Genomic DNA, 22,413 nt, shown 5'->3' with positions numbered 1-22,413 from the left:
TTTTTCTGAGAAACTTAAAATTTCTTTTTAGTAAATATCCCTGCTGGAAACTCTCAAATCCTTAACGTATTTATGATATAATGTCTCTTAGGCTATTTCAATTTATTAACAACCAATTTGTAACCTATCATTTCTATAACACTTGATCATTTTTACTTCACAATGTGTCAGTAATTTTTAAAAGCAAATAAAATAGCTCTGGTGGACATCAGTATGTGTAGGCTACCAAAAACACACAGACTACTATAAAGACTGTGTATCTGTCCAAATTTTATTAAGGTGTACACTGCCTCTTTCAAATGTTAAAGCAGCAGGCTAAACCTGGAACTTTTATTTCAGATATGTTTCCCGTGGCAATTCCGTGCATTCCAGAATGTTATCAAACAACCAGGGATGTTGTAGTTCAACACTGAACCTTGTAGTTCAAAGGAATGTATTAATGCTTGCTCTTTTATTCATGACTTGTCAAATATCTGGAGGCTTTGAGTAAGCTAAACAACGTTACAATAAATGAGTAGTGCCATCTAAAGAATTGTAGTACCCTTATAGTTTCCCCAAGAGACTTAAAAGTACAAGTCAGGGAGATACTTTACATTTCTTCCATGAATAAAAGCTGTGAAAACGTTCTAACAGTATCCTAAATATACCTATTTAAAAAGCTGCTTCTGGACTAAAGGTGGTCTGAAAAATGTGAAGCATATTGTTTAATTTTCTTAATTAAAAATTAGAATTTGGTTTCCCACTATTATCTATACATATTCAGAACATTGATAGCTGAAGATTTTAATGTTTTAAAGGTTCTTTTACTGGTTTTCATATTTACATTTTAAAAAAAAGTATAAATCAGTGTCTTGCAACTATTCTTCAGACTGTGGAAACTTGAATATAGAGAAGCACTTAAAACTAAAAATGTTATTAATTGAAATGAGAAACTTGAGAGGGCCTTTAGTGGACCTTCTTCATTTTCTGAGAATCAACTTGATCCAAATAATTTCTAACGGGAATTTTGCCTAACTATTCTAGAGCCTTTTACGGTAAGAGAGTAGCCTGTGTCTTTCCTAAAGATACTATATTATCCTTAAAGTTACAAAATTTTCTTAAAATGCTCTGAAGCACTGAAGCATAATGTCCAGGAACAAATAGTAAGGGGTGGAAGGAGGAATAACTTCAACTAATTTTTCTAATAAAAACTTTGTCTTTTGAAGTCATAGCTTAAATCTTCCTGCTCTGCAGTATGAATCCACGTCTCTTTGTCCTGTCCTTTCTGGCTGTGGAAAGTTTGGTCTTGGAGGTGTAATTTTTTCAAGTGGATTGCACTTACTTGAATTGTTCTCTAATAGCATGGATACCAAAGTCATTTGCTATAGTCCAAGGAAACTTTTCTGCATCACTAGAAAATGAGCTAATGACAAAGAAGAGAGAGACAAAATTTTTTTTTATATCAATATATCTTGGCTGTAAGCAAACATGAGCAGTGGTTAACTCAAAATAAATGAGAAACTTCTATACATTATAAAATAGTTCACTTTACAGTTTCAGCTTCTGGGGCTGTTACTCTTTTTAGATTTAATATTTGGTTTTCCTCAGTTGTTTTGGAGTATTTTTAGTTAGTAAACAAGCAATTCTTCTTTGTGCAGCTGTTGCAGTGCTTCTATGTTTTTATTTTAGCAATTAAGGTACCAACAGGTTAATATCATACAGTAACTTTTTTTTTTAGCAGCTGCTTTGCAAAAGAAAACTCTGAATCAAGCTTAATTCCATTATTATTTATCCATTGCTTCATTGTTAGGCTTTTTGGATACAGAATAGTGATGAGAAACTAAAGCAAAACTTTGAGATGCAGTTTCCTTCAAAGGCGAGCAAATCTTTGGGATTTCTTTGAGGTGTCTGTATTTAAAAGAAGGTTAGGAGTTTGAGAGAAACATTTGCTTTAATGAAAATAAGCAATACGTTCAGGTTCCACAGGGAATGTAGTCCTTGCCAAAACCCATACAATAAGTCTGCAGATGGAAACAAATGCTGGTATGTTGTTCTTTAGTATTCACTTCAAACTATTTGATAATAAGTGTTACAGTGCAACAAAAGTATCAGTGGGGGAAAACTGGCAATTGATGGAAGCATAATGTTGTTGAGATGCATTCAAAACTTCTAACCAGTTTGGAGTCTTTCTGTGTAGCTATATTTCTATTTTTATTTGTATGCATATAGAAAAATTATGGATTGGGACAAAAAACTTGCTTTTGTTATTTTGATCTGGGAGAAAATTTGAAAGTAGCGTGACTTTCAGTTTTGTTAAGAGCTACAGCCCGATAACCACATGGCCTGTTCATTTCCATAGTCAGCCCTGTGGAGCAAGGGCAGCCCAGCATGCCTTCCTAACCGCAGGTGCGTTTTGGTCAGGGCCCTGAGTCTACCACAGGAGGAGCTGAGCGTGCAGAAAAAGGAACCACAGTACACACCAGTGGGTTCCCTTATGACTATAAACACTGGGCCAGATATTGATTACAGTAAAGCTAGGATATGCTTCCTAAAACCAGAATTGAGGCAATCCCATACCATGGAGTGCAACTTAAGCTCAAGTCTTTACATTGGGCTCTTTTTTCAAATTCTAGGAAAAAAAAGTGATCTTGAAGTGTGCTTCTGCTATTGCCGAATCTGACAGAGATTTTAGTGAGCTCATTTGACGTGTTTTACAAATAATGTCCAGCTGTTTCTCCTGATATGAATAGGAGTTGTGCCTCTAAATTTAATCTAACTTTTGAAAGATGCTGTATGCCTGTGTTACATAAGTGACTACTACAGATCTAAAAACTTAAGTAAATTATTTCATATGAGTTTCTGTGAAACAAATGGATTTTCATTAAAAAAAAAAAGCCCAAAACAAGAACTGTATATTCAGGGTCAGTTATTTAGTATGCAGCAGCCTTCAGGCAATCTAGTCTCCTGTTAGGGGCATGGGTACTGTTGATTTTCTGGTCAGAAAAGAAAAAGGGATGAGTAAAGTTCAGCTCGTTACTGAGCATATGCAGCGAGAACAATGTCTCAGGAATTTGGAAGCTAAAAGAGAGGTGACTATTTTAATATTCCTGATTAAGGGTGATTTAAACTATAGAAATAGAATATAGTGGGATGGGGAAAATAGAGATGCCTATTGGTGAAGATTTAAAAAAACCAATAGTTATATCTTTAAGTTCTTTGTAAACAAGTGAATGATTTATACTGTTTGTAGGATGGTGTTTTCAAATCTGATTATTAACAGATAGTTGAAGTCTTAATTTAAAAAATAAATTAAAAAAAGCAATTTAAAGCACAGTGAAGTAGATCTGAGGATTTTTCACTTAGCTGAGTGATTACGTGGCAATATATAGCAGACAACCTAACCAAACAAGTAGACTGTGAAGTAATTGAGCAACTAAAAAAGGGTGGTTTAAATCTAGACAAAAGCAGTGAAGAAATTTTTGCTACTCTGTTGAAGCTTGTTAAATGGAGGAAAAAAGGTTCCTGGCCTTTTTCTTGTTTCCAAAGCAAAATTGCTTTTTTTTTTACTCATTATGTTATTCAGGCAGAAAGGAAAGAAGTGGTATCATTTAGGACCTGTGAAAGGATGTGGTATATCTGATGAACAGTGGTTACAGTCTTTAAGTTTAAAACTATGCATAAACTTCAAGGCACAAGTTCAATGATGAAGCTGTTACACACCTCGGAGACAAATACCAAAACTATGCACAGCACAGTAGTGATGTGCTGTTAAATGTTCTGCCTTAGTATGTAATAAGTTTGGTTCACTGAGTCCATTTATGTAGAGAGCCCTTCTTTAAATTCCAGTGCTTTGACACAGAGATTGTCATTGCAGTGGTCAGGCAGGAAGTGCCAGAGCTGCTGTTTGGGTTGAGAATCATTATTCTTTAGAGGTAATTAAATAGTCACCTGATGTCTGAGATTATATGCCTGCTGGGTGAGGAGGTGGTTTTCTCTGGGGGTTTTTGGGGTTTTACGTGCAGAGCTTACATGCTGGGTGTATTCCGATGTATGTTAGTGACTCTCAGAAAACAAGCCACAATTAGAGGCTGCATACAGCAGGTATTCTCCAATGTCATAATACAGCAAAAGCTAGAACAATAAAGAAAGGACTAGCTAAAAGGTATTTGTCACAGAACATTTACTGTTGTGCTGATAAGACAAAATTGTTAGCTCCAGAGCAAATAATTTTACAGGAGAGAAGGGAGTGGAGTTTCATTAAGTGATTGACGAAAAATAAACCATGAAGCGAGAATGAATGAGGGCTCGCAATGTTCATGGTACCTTAAGCTTGTGAATGGACACAGTATGAACAGGGAAAGAATCTTGCATGATACATTAATGTGCGTTCTTCAGTACTGAAATGAAACTGGAACATGAAGATTTAATACACAGAAATGTGGTGTTTCAGTGGGAATTATTGGAATAGGTAAAAAACTTTCAATATTTAGCAGTTTATATTCTATTCCTGTCTCTGTATTTGAAATTGGTTATTGACTTGCATTTCTGTTAGATATAAACACAGTTGTGCATTGAAACAGATTATCTAGAAAGGCTAGGAAATATTTCTCACTTAAAGATTCTAAAGAATGGATTCAACAGACATCTGTCTGAAGCAGTTTAGCAGATCTTGCCTTGGGATATGGAGCTGGATTAGCTGACCTCTCAGGTTTCCTTCTAGAAATATGTTCTATGTTTACAACTAGAAGAAGTTCACTGAAGTGTAAATCATGTCATTGAAGGTTTGCAACTATGGAAAGTATAATAGTTTAAGAACATTTATTCAGGATGAGCATATTAAGATAGTGTAAGGAGATATATTGATGGTATACGAGAAAAATACAGAAAAGTTAGGAAAGCGGGTCTGAGGTTAGACTCCTCTGAAGGCCATGACGGTGTATGTCTTAGTGGTGTTTAGTTTTTTCTTTGACTTCTTTTTTGCATTTTGTGTCAATAAAAAGTCTTATCTGTGTGGTTGTAAATTGCTTATATTTTTTCTTTTCCCTCTTATTTTTTTGTGTTTGCTCTCAATATTATACTTATTTTTAACAATATCCATAAGGATTCTCTGAATTGATTGCAGAACTCTCATCAGCCAGCCACTATCCACACTACTTGCACATATTGGTGCTCACTAGTCAGCATCATGTTATGTAGTTATAAGAGGTTGTGTCTCTGGTTGTGGGTTGGCTTTGGTGGTTGGGTTTTTTTGCGGTGGGGAGGGGGTGGTGTAGGGTAGGGCTGGCTCTTTTTCATTACCAGCTTCCACTAGTAAAGACAATTTTGCTTTGGAAATACAGCCATTGCAGGTGATTTCAGATGTGTTCAACATACAATTTTAAAGGAGATTGCAACGTTGGCATTTTTGCTGTTTTGTATCAAGAAACAATTACGTAAGGATTTGCCGATTTCAAATGTGGAGATCAGACAACCTGTCCAGAGCGCTGCTTCGCAGCTGGGCTTTTGCAGGATAGCAGAACAGATGCACCATAATAATGTGTAAATTCTGGCTTTAGGATGTATGAGTTGAGATGGGTTCTTCGGAAGAGACTTAACAAACAAACAGAAGTATTAAAAATTGTAGAATATATTTTGGAAAAAGTGTTCCCTGAAAGTCAACTTGGTTTCTTGAGTTTAATTATAACAAAACTTTGTGTCGTCTGTACTGATGCAATATATACATTCATGGTATCCTCAATATATGTCTGAGAAGTATATTTCATTTGTGGTAAATAGGACAATTCTGGGACTTTTCAGTACACTTCTCTTTTACCTTTTGTGGTAACTGTACAATCTTACTCAATCAAAAAATGCTAATTTCATTTGAGTGAAAAATTCCGTGTTTCAAGACAAAATATTATATGCATACCTCAAGGGTAGCCCCCAGGGTGTTAAATAAGGGTGAATAATCAGGGGATACTGTGGCTTTCCATAAGCAGTCTAAATACCTTTACCCCAAAGAAAGTGTCTTTGTACACCCATTTCTATTTTATACTGAAGACCATCCAGCTAGTTGATTTGCCATTTATTTGATTCACAAGGATTTTTAAGGAAGCAAATATTTGACAGTAGTTCACTTTTGAAGCAGAATATTATCTAACCATATGGATATAGAGATGTAGGCATGAAATAAAACAGTAAGTTCAAATGTGAATTAACATTTTCTTTGTGGTTATATAGGAATACAATCGTTAAATGACCTTTCTATTTACTAGACATGCCTTAACTGTCAGCAGTTTCCTTATTTTTATGAATGCAGAACTAGGAAAGAAGGTTTTACTTCTTTTTTTTTCTGCGCCAGCAGAAATCCCTTTTTCAACTTGCAAGTCATGTTTTTTCCTCTTAATTTTATTTAGTTTGAATGAAACATAAGCCAATCTTCCATCAACAGAAAAATGAAGATAACAATGTTTAATGGTTTACTTCAAAATTTCAGTTAAATTTTCCAGTGTGCACGTTTTACCTTTATAGAACCTATTTAGAACTCATATGACTTTTTTTGTTTCTGTTAGTAGCTGATGTCATTAGATAGGTGTTACCTTTGTCTAGGAGAACAGAGCATTTTCACTCTGTTGTTACTGCAAACTCATGGCTCCACCAGCTTTGGTTTTAGAAGTCTTGGTCTATGTAGTAAGTATTTCCATTCAGCAACTGAACGCATCAGCACTGTAATGCAGTCAGCATCCATTGCCAGCCTTAATGCCACTTAATTCACTGAAACAACTTTTTTTTGTGTAACATTCCTTTTATAATGTTTCTGATTGGAGATGGCAGCTTCTGACATATTAGGGACAGGGAAGAGTGAACAAGTAGAAACCATTTTATTGTGGTGAGGCATAGCTATCATAGAGTTTCTACTTTGGAAAACGCAGTGCTATTGATTCCTGTTCTTCCCTACCCTTCCCCTCTGTTAGCAGTATTTTTACGGGGCCTTAGAAAGGATTATATTTCTAAATCTCTACTGTTATAGCAATTATAATTTCATATTAATAATCTATATTCCTGCCACAGAATTTTATTATAAAAGGCATAGTCCACATCCCATTATAATATCAGCCTGATTTAAAAGAAAATGCTTATTTTTCATGTTTTTCCTGTCTTTCTTGCATGCACTAGTCACCATTAATAACTCAGCAGTAATGAAATGTATTTTAGCATCACAAACAGAGTTGCACAACTTTTTTTATTTTTAAATCTTTGGTTAGAAACCCCAAAATCAAAAGTTTCACTGCATTACGAATATACAGGGAAAAATATGCACAATATTGTGCAAAAATACATGTATGATACTGATAGACATTGTAGAAAATCCTAGGAGGTGGCTGATGCAGAAGTTGATAGATAATGCAACCATTAGAAAATTTAGCTAGCTGTATTAACTATACTAGCAATATTAGAAATGTTGTATTTTTATATATCGTATTGTGCTTTTGAAAATTATCAAACTTCAGAGTTTAAACTTCATCTTTGAGCCTTCTACCAACACATAGCTGGGTCTCCCTAGAGTGACCTATGGTAAGTAATGGATTTTTTTTATGTCCATCTGCAAACTTCTTTGGACTTATTGCTCAGGATGGAAAGAAATACACAGGATATAAATTCTGGAAAATTTTGCATACATGAAACCATAATTTTTACTGGTTTTGGGAGTGCCTTATTTCAGAGGTTTGGGATGTTTTCCAATATAGGAATGGTAGATGTCTGGAGTAGAAACTATTTGCAAGTATTTTTCTTAAGTTGCATCATTAAGCAAGAAGCATATGACAAAAACAAGGAGAGAATGGGATTATGACATGAAAATCTTTAAAGACTAAAAATTAATAAACCAAACGTCTGTTAGTTTATATGATGCGCTGTGTTTCTTCAAAGCTTCTGTAAACTTATTTTCATTAACCTGAAAATTTTCTACCTTTGTTCTGTCCTTTTGAAGTACATAAGCAATGCAAAGAAATTTTGGCAGAGGTCCCAAAGGATTTTCATAATTCCTTACTTTGAGATGCTTAATACTCTCTCTTCTACCTCAAAGAAAACACTACACCTGTCGTGAACCAGTCTGCATACCATAGGAATAAGCCCTAAATATTGTGCTTGTAACTTCCAGAATTTATGAATGAGTTGTAACTCTGAAAATTATATTTAAGACTCCACTTAAACAGAATGCAATGCTTACATTACTTAATTTTTAATGTTTATCAGTTGGCGAGTTACTCTGGATTTTAGCCTTCACATTCCGCTTATGCCTCTGTTTAGCAATTTGTATTTTTCTAGTGTGATATTCTAAAAGACAATGCAGAATAATTTTCATGAATGTTGGTTCAGATGTTAAGACTGCATGATCCAGCCGTGTGTGCTATCATTGTGACTGAATTTCAGTATCTGTGGTTGATCCAATTAAGCAATTAATTTTAAACACAAGTTGCTATTCATTTGTTTAACATTGTTTGTACTCAAAAGTCTCACAAAAATAGTAAAAAATAGGTGTTTCTTTTAAATTGTTTAGTTTTAAATGATGAAGAAATGTATCCAGTATGTGAAAGAGAACATTACTGAGGTAAAATCATCACATATTGAGAATGTCATATATCCTGGAAATCAATGGATCATTTCTTATAAATGTTATTCAAAGGTTCAAAAAAGGTCTTTGTAGCTAACCTAGCTCAATAGCTGTTGTAACTACATGTTGTTTGCAATTATGCATACTTGCAGAAAGTTTTTAAGTGCCATTTTTCTACAAAATCAAAGTAATGAACCCAGTATCTGAAATGTATTTTGTCTGCTGGTCTCAAGAGGCTGAGCTTGCTTTCACCATAATATTTCAAGAAAAAAAATTAAACAAAACTCTCGTCTGTTTTATGAAATGCTAGAGTACATTTAGTATCTGCAATAATTTGTCAGAAATTCAAAAGTCTTCCAAAGACTTCATGTTTCTCCTACATTATCAAAAAGAATTGAGCAAAGATGTCTGTAGAGAAAACAATGGCTAAAAGGTAGGCATTAGTGCAAAAGAGACATTGGTTTCAGAGGTGCGTATGAAGGAGGAGGCAGCAGTGTTCACTTTTGGTAGTTATCCTGAAGAGTCATCCAGCTCTCCTCTTCTTTGTGAGATGGCTAGAAATTTCTTACTAAATTACTTCTGCATTTTCCAATATGGCAGCTGTCACATTTTCTAGGAGCAAGGCACCTCGTATTTTCAGAAAAAAAATGGGATTAACTTCCTTTAAGTTCCCTTAGCCCTTGTATAGAGGGGTATTGACAGATCTGAAGTGCCCTCAGCACGTGTGGTTAACACCATGCTCAGCCAATTCAGTCGCCATGTTTTGAAGTGTTACAACACACTAAGCCAGCCCGTGCTGTTACTGTCAGATGCTGCATCTCAGTAGGAGTTTGCAGTGAATAATTGATAGTTAATTACAGAGAAGGGTCACTTCTCAGCTCTAGCTTTGTCTCCCAGTACTCTGTCCCTAGCTGACAACTCAGAACTGGAGTTCATGTCAACAAGCAGCAAAGGGTGACACAAATCGGCGCACGAGAGCTCTGGTCCTCTCCTGTCACTGTGCTACTTCACTTCAACCCTACGCCATGCTAGCTAACTGGATGTTCAAATGCAAAACATCTTGGAATGTTATTGTGGGCTTAAGAGAAAACAAAACAGGTCTCCTAAGCATATTTTTTTGCATTTTTAAAATCTGTTTCTATCAGCTTTTGCCATTTTTTACTTCTGAGAGACTACTTTGCCTTACGGGGTTTAAAAGTTAGTTTTGGTGCTTAAAAGCTAGCAAGTCCTTAACTTGAATATGATATTGAAATGCAAAGGATCATATTTTTTCAGCCATCATAGGGTACTCTGAGGGCGAAAGGAAATGTATTTTGTAAATAAGGATATTGAGTCTTTAGAGTGTGTCTCTGACAAAGGTGGCATTGAAGTTGGAGCTATTAAGTGAAAAAATAGACCACTAACTGTAGTAATAAGGCTTCATTTTTCTCCCCATAATCTAGAAAAATCTGAGACATTTTCCATTTTACTGGTGTAATTCACATATGCAATGCATATTTCCTACACATCAATAAATACAGCTTCTCAAGGAACTGAAAACTCTAAATTGGTCAAATTAATCTTTTAAAATCTTTGATAAGGGGGGAAAACAGGCCTTTCAGGGCATAAATAACATTTATCCTAGGGAAAAAGGCTCTGAATTAGTATGTACTATTAGTATACTGTCAGAAATTAGATATGAAAATAATTTAAATGTTTGTGTTAAGGGGGAAAAAAAAAGCTACTGCCTTACTACTGCTCATATTCAAATGTAGTTATAATAATGCTGTGATTGGTTTGGGTGAATTCAGAGCATCTTTGAATGGTGTAATATGTAACAGATTAATAACTGTCTCCAGTGAAATGCTACTTGAGTCTGTGTATCTGCAGCAGGGATAACTATGCTCTCTGGACTGTAAATACTTAGATAGAAACAGCCCTCCTAAGGGCTTTTAAATAAGCAAGTCTGCTAAGGAGAGCTTTAGTTGGGCCTCAAAGGGAGGAATAAATGAAATGCAGGATCTTCTTCACATTATAGAGGACTTCTGAGAATTTTATTTATTGTAGGAAATGTCTGTATTTCTGTGTGTGTTTTTGGGTGTTGGTATCTATTTTTCCTGGTTATTTGTGCACAAGAGTGTTTTCCAGGTTATAAAGGACAGAGATCGCTTAAGTTTTTGATGAAACATTACATTTCTAGGCTATTTAATGTGGGTTCCCAACCTAGGGTTGTATTTCACCATACAAAATTAAGAGCTCTGTAATAATGTTATATGTTTTGTTTCCACTCTTTAAATTACCACTGAATACATATACCATCGCCTTTCTACTGTCTTACTTATACCCACCATGCATATTATTAGATGCAGCTACGTTTTTAAAAGAAGTGTCTAAAGCCATTGCTGACTGCTTAGAAGCTTCTGAAAACAGTATTTACTTCCTTGAATTCATGTTTCCTAGTGAAGTTTTTTTCCTCTTCCATCTCTAGCGTGTGAGAGAAGTACTTCATTTTGATTGTCTGGAGAACAAGTAAATTGCTTTCAGAAATGAAGGGTTGTGCACTGGAAATACAAGGGTTTTTCTTCTAGTTCAAGTACATGACTCAGTACTATTAGTGGTTATTTAGGGATGTATTTTGTCCTTGTTTCATGTAGAGAGCTCTTAACAAAATATATTGGAATTTCACACAAATCGTTGTTGAATTAGAATCCAAAGAGAAGACAGAAATGCCTTTTGAAGTAGTTCTCAAATACAGTGTAATTACATTGGATGCCTTTAGCTCCAAGTTGTTAAGATTCACAGGCATGTCATGTATTTCACTAGTCCTGCTGTGGTTCATGGTTTAATGTTGTTAGCTAACGAATCTCATATGAATCTTTTTTTAGCAATATTTATTCAGCTGCTGTGTTATGAAGAGCAAATTGTAGTAGTGGTTATTAAAATTTCATCTTTCTTGCTTTTCTGCTAATTGCATAATACTAATGATGTACGTCTTTGCATAATATAAAAATCTCATTGCTTGCATCATTTGGTTTCATAAATTATTCAGCATCATGCATAGTTTAATATTATTCCTACTTTTCTCAAAACTATTATAATTTCCTTATTCAATTTACAGCTGTGGAACAACTATTTTCATTTGGCTGTGGCTTTTATTACCCAAGATTCACTACAGCTAGAAAACTTTTCCCATGCAAAATACAACAAAATCCAGAACAAGTAAGCAAAAATATATACTTTAGCTTATGTCTCTAATTTTGTAGTAAAATGATGATAATGATAAAAATACCTTTTGTATTTCTTTTTTTTCCTAGATATGGAGATATGAGACGTTTAATTGGCTTTGCTATCCGTGACATGTGGTACAAACTTGGTGAGTAGGCAAATGAACTTAATTGCAACTGAATCCATAGCATATTGCTTGTTTCATTGAAAAATATCTGACATGAAATGCTTCTGTAAATATTTCTGCTATTTGAACTTAAAATATGTTTTCAGTCCTGTGATTAAGCTTGGAACTAACATGAGATACTGTTTGACTACTGCGTATTTTTTATTTCTAAGAGAACTCGCAACATTCTCTCAGATTTCAAAGATGGCTGAAATCAGAAGATTTCAGAAACGTTTCTTTGCTGAAATTGAGAACCAGATAAATTTTCTCTGAAAAGGTTACTGCTCAGTCTGAATCTACAGTTCCAGAAATTAGTAGGCTCAGATTTGGAATCTGTTTGGATCAAAATTCCAAAATGTTTTTACATTTGTTGTACAGCCATGTTCTGCTACTGCTCCGTTGGGAGTTCATAATGAAGGGAACAACAATGTATTGTTCTATGAAAACACATATTAAAGTTTTTTGAAATATACAATGAAGACAATTATGATGATACCTATGATTATACTTTGAAATGCAAGCTGAATGTCAAATTTCAGACAGTTAATCATGAGAAGACTAGATTTCATCAGTTTATTAACAGAATGAAGACAGAAAAAGGCTTTACAACCATTCTGTCTGTTTGAGATCTCTTGATCACAAGCCAGTTCTGGTCTTCTGTTCCTATGTGCCACTACAGTGGAGTGCTCAGCATAAGCTAATAGCATTTTTCCCTTTTTCCTGAGGTCCTCATTGCTCTGACTCAGCTGAAATGCAGTCATTTCATCCAGGAAAACTTGTGTAATCTCTGTGTATCAGAAGTTTATGTTTTAAGAATGGTGTGGAATCTTCTCGGTGCCTGCAATAAAAGAGCATTTTTCTCCAGTAGTATCAATATCTTTTGCATGTTATTAAAATTTTACCCAAAATATACCCACACTATCCAAAATCTGAAGATACTTGAATAAAATTTGAATAAAAAGGGTCACGCTCATGAATACAAGGCAAGATTTAAAGTGATTTGCTGGGAATGAATGGGAGGTAGAATTTATTCTGAACTAAATACCAAGTAGTCATAAGCAGAATATGAAGAATGTTAAGAAGTTCATAACTACTCAATTTATTGATCTCAAGGACCTGCTAGGCAAAGTAACTGTGTACAGATGAACCAGGTTTTTATGTTCTGTTCATTCTGTATAGAAGTTGATTGAGGAATTTTCTATTTAAATTTTTAGGCAAATTTTAAAAAAGTTTTTATTTCAATTAGACTTTGCAGGAAAGTTTCTGTTGATAGAAGGATATTATTTTCTTTCTATGGGCTGATGAACTCTCCAGTTTGATTTGCACCAAATAGGCAATTACCCAATAGTTAAGCTATTTTGCAGGATATTGAAGATCGTTTCTGTGATTGACTTTGAAGATGAACTTGAGCCTTAGCTTCTCTGAGGCAGGGAAGGAGAGATCCATCTTCTTTTTCTCTTCCAATGAATGTTTTGTTACTTATGCAAAAATTCCAGCAATGCATTGTCAAGATACATAGAGGAAAAAAAGTCTTTTGAAGGCCCTATTAGATTAAAGAGTAACAAATTATTCAGAAATTTATACCGGAATGGAATGTCCAGTGGGATAGTGTCAGTGTTATCGCTGAAAGCTTTGAGCATGGAATAAGCATACAGCTTTTTCCGTACAGAAATCACCATACAGAATTAATGTGGATAGTATGTTGCATGCTCTCCTCTTCCATATAATCTACTGTTTTATTCATAAATACAGTGTAGTGCAGCATACATCCCTGTCTCCCTGATATGCCGTATTTATTGCAAAGAAACCTTATCTCAAAATGGGGACATTTTTTTCCCTCAGTGGGGTGTCAATGCGAGCTGTAGAGACAAAAGTAATTCCATGTTTCTCCTTTTAGTGTGTTCATGTTCCACTAATTACCTTTCCTCTCCCCCCCGAGTTGATCAAGTAAGTTTTGCAGTGTGTTTGAACCTCTGACACACAGCAATGTTGCAACGTAAAATAAGCTATGGAGAGGCCATAATATCACTCTATATTATTACACAAGGAAGCCAACTATGATTTTCGAAATGCACTGAAAAGGATTGTTTCTTATTAACTGAATTATGTAGAATATTTGTTTTATCTTGGAAAATTTTTGCAAAGTTCTTCTATTAGGATATGTGAAATTTCTTTATGATAGCTATTAAACTTTCTAGTCTCCTAGGTGTACCAGTGTTATCAGTGCTTGCCTGGAGATTTTAAATGTGTTCATCACCTTGCACATACTCCTTCTGGTGATATGTACCCCTTTCAATCTTTCTTTTCTTAATTTTTTTCTTTTAGTATTTTTTAATAGAAAAAAATTTTAATGCATGAGTATATTCTGTATCAAAAAGATGTAGTCAAGGTTTTAAAGGATTTGATACTTTTGCTGATTAGTTAGTGAACTCAAACCTGTTTTCAGCATAGTCATTAATTTTCTAGTTTAACACCATTGTCGTCCTTTTCAATACTGGTAGGTGTAAATTTGAAATTAATAATTTTCAAATGAACTCTTGATTCTAGAACCATTAACATCTGTTTCTTAAAATAATTTAAGGGCCTTTAACAGTTTTGTCTACCATAATGTTGAAGACCAAAGGACTGTTTTCTAATATTCAAATGCATTATTACTTTATTTAAATAATATTGTCTTATTGTCTTATTAAATAATATTTCCATTCTCACAATGGAAAAAGTGAGGCATACAGATTGAGAAATGTTTCAAACTAATATGCAATAATTCTCACGTAATAATAAACGCCCCTTCCATTTATTTTCTATAATCTTCAGGCTCCTTCTCTAGCTTTAACAAAAAGGAATCTGCATTCTGGAAAGCAGTAGAGCATCTTAAGTATGAACCACATTTGAGGGATACATATTCAGCAAGATTGAAACAGGCAAATGCGTGTCAAAGAATGTCATACTGTGACCTCTAGAGTGCCTTTCAAATTATAAATTGAATTGCCTTGTTCTCTGGGGCAGATTAGCTTCCGTTGTCCATTTCAGTCATTCAGTCATTGTGAGGTTTGACGAGATGTTACTCTTAATTCCTGAAATGGAAATAACGGTTGCTGATGGCAGGGTAGCCTTCAAAAAGCCTTTTAATTTTTTATTTTAATTTTATTTATTTATTTATTTATTTAAAGTTGTGTGCTAAGGTCTTTTGGTTTTAAGTGTAAGATTAGTCTCTTGGTCAAGGTATTGCTATCATATAGCTAAAAGTTTCTTTTTTTTCTACTCATGTAAGAGGATTGCTTGGGAGAGTGAAGATTTTTAAAGGTGAATGGATAGCTACATAATACATTAATTTCTGTGGTTTTCAAAAATTACAGACTGTGTAAGGTCTAATACATACAGGTATTGGAAGTTAGTCATCATAAGATTCTTTTCGCTCTTATTGACATTACTGATTTAACTAGGATTAATAATGATTTTAATCAACATGAGTGGAAGAAAAAATGTTGCATAAAACTGTTGAAGTCGTAGTTCAGTTACGCTTAGAGTTAAATTAGTATGGCACCCATATGAGAGGAAAATCAGAATACTTTTTAGTTATGGAATGAGTCTAGTCATATTTGTTTATGAGAATATTTTTATCTCCTTACAAGCTTTAGGCAGTATTGACATTCTTATGCAGGTCATTGGATTTTGCTGGTGGTCTGCTCCACATATCAAATGTTTTTCTTGCCCAAGAAACAAGCAGCATTTGAAGAACATCTTGGACCTGGTTGAGTTTTTTGCAGATTTGGATGTTCATTGGCAGCTGATGTAACAGTTGTGCTACAAGATAATTTTATGTGATTTTAGGAGTTGAGTTGTGTAGATAGTGTTTCTATTATTGCTTGCAATGTTTGATGCATTGGTTGGTTTGATTTATTGGTTGCAATGTTTGATGTTATTCAGAGATGAAAGCAAGTAATGTTTTTCTCCTTCATAAGCTAAAACGGTTACACCATGTGGCATTATCGTGTGGTACTCTGCTACTGATAGAATTTGGGGGATTCTTAGGGTTTTTTTATTACTTTCTATTCTGAGTATTTAAAAGGAGATGTCAAAAGCTGAAGAACCAAAGCGTTCACTGAAAATGTCAACTCAGCTGGCATACGTGCTTATTTCTGGCACTGAATTCTGGCATCTTAGAATGGGACTATATCCATTAACATGCTTTTGGCTTTTGAGAAGGAATAGAGATGAGTGACTAAGTTGTACGACTTTACCAACATAGAAGGTTTAAAACACTGCTTTAAATAATTGCATGTCCTAAATGTTTTCCTAAAAAAATATTTTTTCTCTCCTCTCAAATACTCAGTTTTGTTTCTGTTTCAGGCCAGAATAAAATCTGCTTTATTCCGGGGATGGTTGGACCCATCTTGGAAATGACTCTTATTCCAGAAGTTGAACTACGAAAAGCCACGATCCCAATTTTCTTTGACATGATGCTGTGTGAATATCAAAGGACAGGAGAATTCAAAAAGGTAATGAAAAATACTCTGTGTGAAAAATTACTAAAATGTCATGCGGTCAGTTTGTTTCTGGTAAATATGTGTTGTATGGGCTTTTCTGCTTACAGAAAGTAAAATCCAAAATACTAAGAACAAAAGGAATGGCTCTTGTGCAAGTGAGTGTAGGCTCTCCAGAGTGATTTAGTTGGGCTTAAGTAAAACTTTCGTCACAATGACAGCAATAAGGCGCTGGAATAGGGGCCCAGAGAGGTTGCAGGATCTTTAGCAAAATTTTCAAAATTTTGCTGAAGAAGGTTCTGAGCAACAAGACATGACATTGAAGTCAGCCCTCAGTTAAGTAGGAGGTAGAGTTAAATAACCTCTAGGGGTCCTGTCTAATCTAAATTTTTCATTATACCCGTTCCTTGTGACATAGATACCGATAAGCCAAAACTTCCAATTTTTAATACAGAATATCTGACAGAAGTAGCAGTTAATAGTTAATTATATATTATCAGATTTCTCAGGAAACTCTAACTTTTCTAAATAATTATTGTGAGAAAAATAACCACTGTGAACAACTGACATTCCTAAAATGTTTTCTACATTTCTGGTGTGTTCTTGGGCTTACATAGTTATTGACAGTGTTAGAGAATAGATGTTTATTCTTAGTGAACCTATTGGAGTCTCCTATCTTTCTGAGCTAACAACTGTAAAAGGTTACTAAATGAGTGAATATAGGTGTTCTCAGCAAGCTCCTCTGGCGCATGTGATTTATAATTGCTGTAAATACCCATATTTCTTACTCTCAGTTCTTGAAATTTTATTATGCATAAGGATTTCAGAAGGATGTGAGATCATTCCATTAGCAGAAACCAAGTTTGTATGGCTTGGTGCTTCAGACAGATCCATGTATAAAAAATGGAGATGTTCTGTGGTTTGGTACTGAAGTGTGTCCAGAAATGTGGAGATTTCTTGGATCTATTAGACAGATAAGCAGGTGGTTTTAAAACCAAATTGGTACCAATGACAATTAGGCACGCTGTTTAAGTTAGAGGAGAAATACCCTTTCCAGGGCTTAATTTTGGCATAGACTTGTTAAAACTTTTTTCTATATTTCTGCCAGCTTTTTTATTTATTTTGATTCAAGCAACTGGCTTTTTTGCAGCTTGTTGAGAAACTGCAGGAAAGATGCTTAGGAAGAGGGTTTTTTTGTTCAGATTCAGCATCTGTGAAATTATTGCCTCTTAGAGAAGCAATCAATTCTCTACCTGCTGAATAAGTACTAGGAAGGATTTAAGAGGTGGATGATTTTTAACTGGTGCTTGACTTGTACTATATTCACAGATTTCTGTCTTACTGCAGTAAGTCCACAGACTTCAGCTCTGGAAAATGACTGGATTGGGTGTTTTTGCTTAATATTGCCTTGTCCTGAAACTGCCGTGTATCTATGTAATAAATACAGTATGTTACAGAATGTTACTAATAGACATACATACACTAATAGATATACTACTTAAACACAGAAATTAATTCTGAGCCCTTTAAACCTCTTTTTCTGCCTGGACAAGCCAAAATAATTTTCTTTTCTGTTTCTCTATATTTCAGTGATAGCTCTTTATTCTCTAGTATTGGTATAGTATGTACTGTTCCACGGGCAATCTTTAATTTGTATTCTAATTACAGAGAAAGAGCTAATATTAGAGCAGCAAAACCTGCAAGTAACAGGACAAAGAATTGTTCTGGATCACAGAGTATTGGTACTCCTAACAAACCAAAATTCTTTGTGGCCTCTAAAGAAAAAATAAGGTACCCTCTTATTTGACGGTCCTATTAAAAAATAATTAAGAAATAGTACTAACATAGTAGTCCTTTCCTTCTACTCAAATCAGAAGATGGGATTTCTGTTTCTACTGAACAATTTATAGTTTTCTCCGAGACCATTATGGGAAGTGTCTCTTAAATGAAGACTCTGAGATCTGAAGTCATTAAGTATTTTGAGGAGCAGTGTAGAGCCTATTCAGTGCGCCACAGAGGTGAAACATTTACTGCCAACTTCTGTCGAAATACTGGATGACTACATGCTGCTCAGTTCTGCTGGAGTTAGTCCTATGCTGCTATTAATGTTTCTCATATGCATACTATACAGGTTTGCAAATTCACATTCGGCAATGACCTTTTATATGTAGGCAGCTCACTGATAATAAATAGCAACATATTTTCTCAATCTTCTCCTTCATCCAGACAGCAGAATATTTTAACCATTCTATGTCCATTTAAAACAGTGCTATTCGTGTTTTCAGGAACATTACTTTCCCACTCAGCAATCTTAAAATATGCTACACCTGGTGCTGAGCTGGGGAAGTCGCCTGTCTATGCCGTTGTATAGTGTGTACGCAACTTGTATCCAAGTTCTTGTGTACCATGTCAACCCCCTGTGAAGTGTTTAAATACTTCTATTTGAAGCATATCTGTCTGGTACTGCGTTATAATCATATGAACAATTTTGGTTTCACATTTACACATTTCACATTTACAGCTGTGGTTTTGTTGTTTTGACTTGGTCTGAGAAATATGAAGTAGTTGAAATTGCTCCTTCCTCCCTGCCCCTTCTAGAGAAAAGAGGAGCGCATCTGTATTGCCTAATTTTCTGCACCTGGTTTTTTGCTTTTTGACGTGATGAGTGTGGAAGTTAGGCCACTCAAGACCGTGTTTCAAAGCTCCTTGAAAGAAGCAACAGCCCACTTCAGTCTTCTGTCTAAACAGCAGTTTGCTGCATCGGAATGACCCAGTAAATCTGGGGTGGGATGCATGGCTTCCTGCTGTCTTTGATGAGTAATCCTGCTAGTTCTTCTGTCTCGCTATGGAATTGTACTCGTTGCTGTGAGAAGGTGAAACCTGGGAAATTCTACAGTGAATGGGTAGCGAGCATGCAACATCTGTCAGTTATCTTAAAATTCTAAATTTGAATAGAATGTGGATTTGTTTTTTAGGTTGCTCTCAGGGATAGATCTGAGGATGTCTAAATAGAGATTTTTACATATCATGTAGCTTATAAATCTGTTTCTTTACAAAGTTGTTTCAACATGTGTGAAAGAAAAACGTGAAAATTTGCTGTATTAGTACAATGGTGAATTCTGTCATTTTTACAGTGCTTTTAATAATTATATCTATGCAAAGCAACAGAGCTTTATTTCAATGTAGATCTCCTAGTTTTCTAATGCTTTCTCTGTGCCTCTTGATGGGTTAATGGCTTGTCTAGAACCTTGTGGTAGATCTTTCCCACCTCTTCTTGAAAATACTATGCCGAGGTTTCTTTCGTCTGAAGCTAGATCTTACTAAGACACACATTTTTCTTTAGCACCTGGAAAAGTCTCTTTTAGACTTGCTTCCTGCTTTTTTCAAGTGTCGTCTTATCTGCACTCTTCTGCATGCTTCTTCACTAGCATGTGTGCTTACTCTCAGAGCACGAGCAATCTTTTTTAGTATGTCTCTAGTTGACTCATAGGGCAATAGAACAGACATAAACAAGCAGTCTTTCTGCTACCTCACCATGCTGTATGTAACAATGTGAAACATTCAGTACTTACATGAAATATTAGAAACAAAAAATCAATATAAATTTTTCCACACCTGAGTAATTTATTCACATGATACTCAAAGATTTTAGTAGAAATCTTGGGGTGAGGGGATTGAGACGTGTTGTGACTGCGTAAAGAGGACATTGACAGCCACATTAGAAAAGTTTAAAAAAGTGTTGGCGTTAAAAACTTGTCATTTTCTAATTGTGCAGATACTTTACAAATCTGTATCAAGTTGTTTTCTCATATGATGATAACTGAACATGATACGATTAGTTGGATGAGAACAAAGAATGACTATAGCTGCACTAAGACTTTGAGATTCATGTCTCACACCTCCTTTCAGAGGGCATACCCAAATGAAATGGAAGCTCAGTCAAAGTGTATGTCCAGGCTTTCAGCAGTGCTAGAAGCCCAGACTATGAATCAAGCTGATGAATCTTGGAATGCTTTTATAAATTCTAGGCTTTTCATATAGCAAGCCAAAAAGAGATGTCAAAGAATGAAGAATCAGAGAAAATTATCAGGCAAGAGGCTTAGAAACAATGAAGGTATTCAGTAAAGGCTAAGCACAGAATAAGGTCAAACTGACTTAGGTAACCAGAGAGTATAAAAAGTAACCCATTGTAGGTAGAGCTAGAGACTGGTTAATAAAAGAATGACTCTTCCTTGAAGGAGATTTCCATTGGTGGTGTACTTACATTTGTGCTGAGTTTCCAACCTGCAGGTGCAAAAAGATACCTGCTTCTTCACAACATAATGTTTGAAGCTTGGGAAAAATTATGCTAATGGGCTGGCTGCCTTTTAGTGATTTTTTTTTTTTAAACATCTTAAAACCTGTGGCATTTTAATATTAATATTTATTTCTGTTAAGCTTATTGAATTAAATTATTTTCTGCCATGCAATATTTTTATATTGCATTAATTTTAATTAGTTTTCTGTTTTCCGAGATTGATATATCAGTTAGGTTATTTTAAAAAACTTTGTTTTGAACACTTTATTTTTTGTTTAATCGTTTCAGATCATGTCTGAAGGACAATAATAGGCTAGTACACCCAGTAATTTGGTTCAAAATGCCTGGGTCTGCACTGGACAATGTTAATGGGGGTATATTTTCCTTGGAAACCTCTCCCAGTAAATTTCCAACTGACTTAAGTTACCTTTTTTTTTTTAATTTTCTGTTGGTATTTTCCATTTTTTATTGAGGGGAAAAAATACCCTACAATCCCCCCCTCATCTTTTGTATTTCTGTTATGAGTATGATACATAAATATCAACTATTTGAGGACATTTTTTGAACTTGCGAATCTTAATGCTTTAAAGTGCTTGGAAAGGGATAAAAAAAAAACCAAACAAACCTTTTGCATGTATTATAGTTCCCACGGTTTTAATTTCCCAGACCTGAAGGCAGTCTGCATAATATATGGTAAAGGCATTGCAAACTAATTACAAATTCTGATCTAAACATGTTAGATTGGATTAACCCTTCAAAACGATAAAGCAATTTCCTGTGTATAATGTATTGCAAAGGCTTTGAAACGACAAATTGTAATTGTATATTTATATTGCAATAACACAATAACATTTTAAAGAGGCTTTCGATAATTAAGGTATGATCCTGCAAAGTGCTGGGTTAAAATATAATCCTACATATGCTTCCATTTCTTTAAGAGTTAATGGTATATTACTATGGTAAATTAATGGTATATTCTCCAGAGATGTTGCCAGAGTTTATTACACTTTAAAGATGTCAAGCTATTGTCATTGACAATTTGCATGCATATTTGTAACAACAATTTTGCAGGTTAGCATTAGTTTCCCAGGTAACTTTTTCTTTACCTGTGTGACAAACTTTGAAAATAGGTTTTATCTTTTTTTGAATATTGTGAGGTATTGTTCTCTTGCTTAATTACATAAAGCTACCTGAAGAGTATATGAGAGATTATTACAGGGTGTAGCAGGAACGGCAAGCAAATAATAAAGATAATATCTTCAGATACCCAGCTTCAAGAAATTTATTATAGGAATGACTGAGCCTGGTAGTTAGGTTGAAGTTTCAAGGGTGACTGTGCAGACTGGGATGTAGTGCTTCTCTGTAAGCTAAGTTTGGAATAAAAGAAGACTTAAAATCCTTGGAGTTTTAAGAGTTGGCTGATTAGTGATAGCTGACAAGGTGTGACCAGTGGAGAAATATTAACAGGTTTTCTCTCTTTGTATGCACACAGGCTACATAGATTCTTTTTCAATTCAGAGAGGGGAAAAAGGTACTTTTTGACCTTAGAAGTAGAGAAATAAGGCTGCTGATGACTCCAAATGAAGTGGTGTCATAACTGTAAAGCAAAATTGAAAACATGATGCAGTAGAGGCGAAAGAATTGTGTTTAACTAGAAAAATAGCTTGTTTGCTGTCTTTCTTTATATGTC

General features: G+C 34.8%; 1 protein-coding gene across 1 annotated transcript in view; it reads left to right on the top strand.

The window, feature by feature from the left end:
- DOCK2 (dedicator of cytokinesis 2) overlaps nt 1-22,413 on the top strand; it is a gene marked incomplete at its 5' end in the record, with an annotated part of 184,604 nt that overhangs the window by 124,215 nt on the left and 37,976 nt on the right. Inside the window, 3 exons of the mRNA XM_009326156.1 lie at nt 11,670-11,770; nt 11,866-11,924; nt 16,293-16,441. Coding sequence (XP_009324431.1) covers nt 11,670-11,770; nt 11,866-11,924; nt 16,293-16,441 — 309 coding nt within the window. The remainder of the gene's footprint in view (nt 1-11,669; nt 11,771-11,865; nt 11,925-16,292; nt 16,442-22,413) is intronic.

Source organism: Pygoscelis adeliae, unplaced genomic scaffold (assembly GCF_000699105.1).
Source record: "Pygoscelis adeliae isolate BGI_AS28 unplaced genomic scaffold, ASM69910v1 Scaffold406, whole genome shotgun sequence".
NCBI classification, from domain to species: Eukaryota; Metazoa; Chordata; class Aves; order Sphenisciformes; family Spheniscidae; genus Pygoscelis; species Pygoscelis adeliae.
Note: the sequence above shows the minus strand (reverse complement) of the source record. Positions and strands in the feature narration are given on the sequence as shown.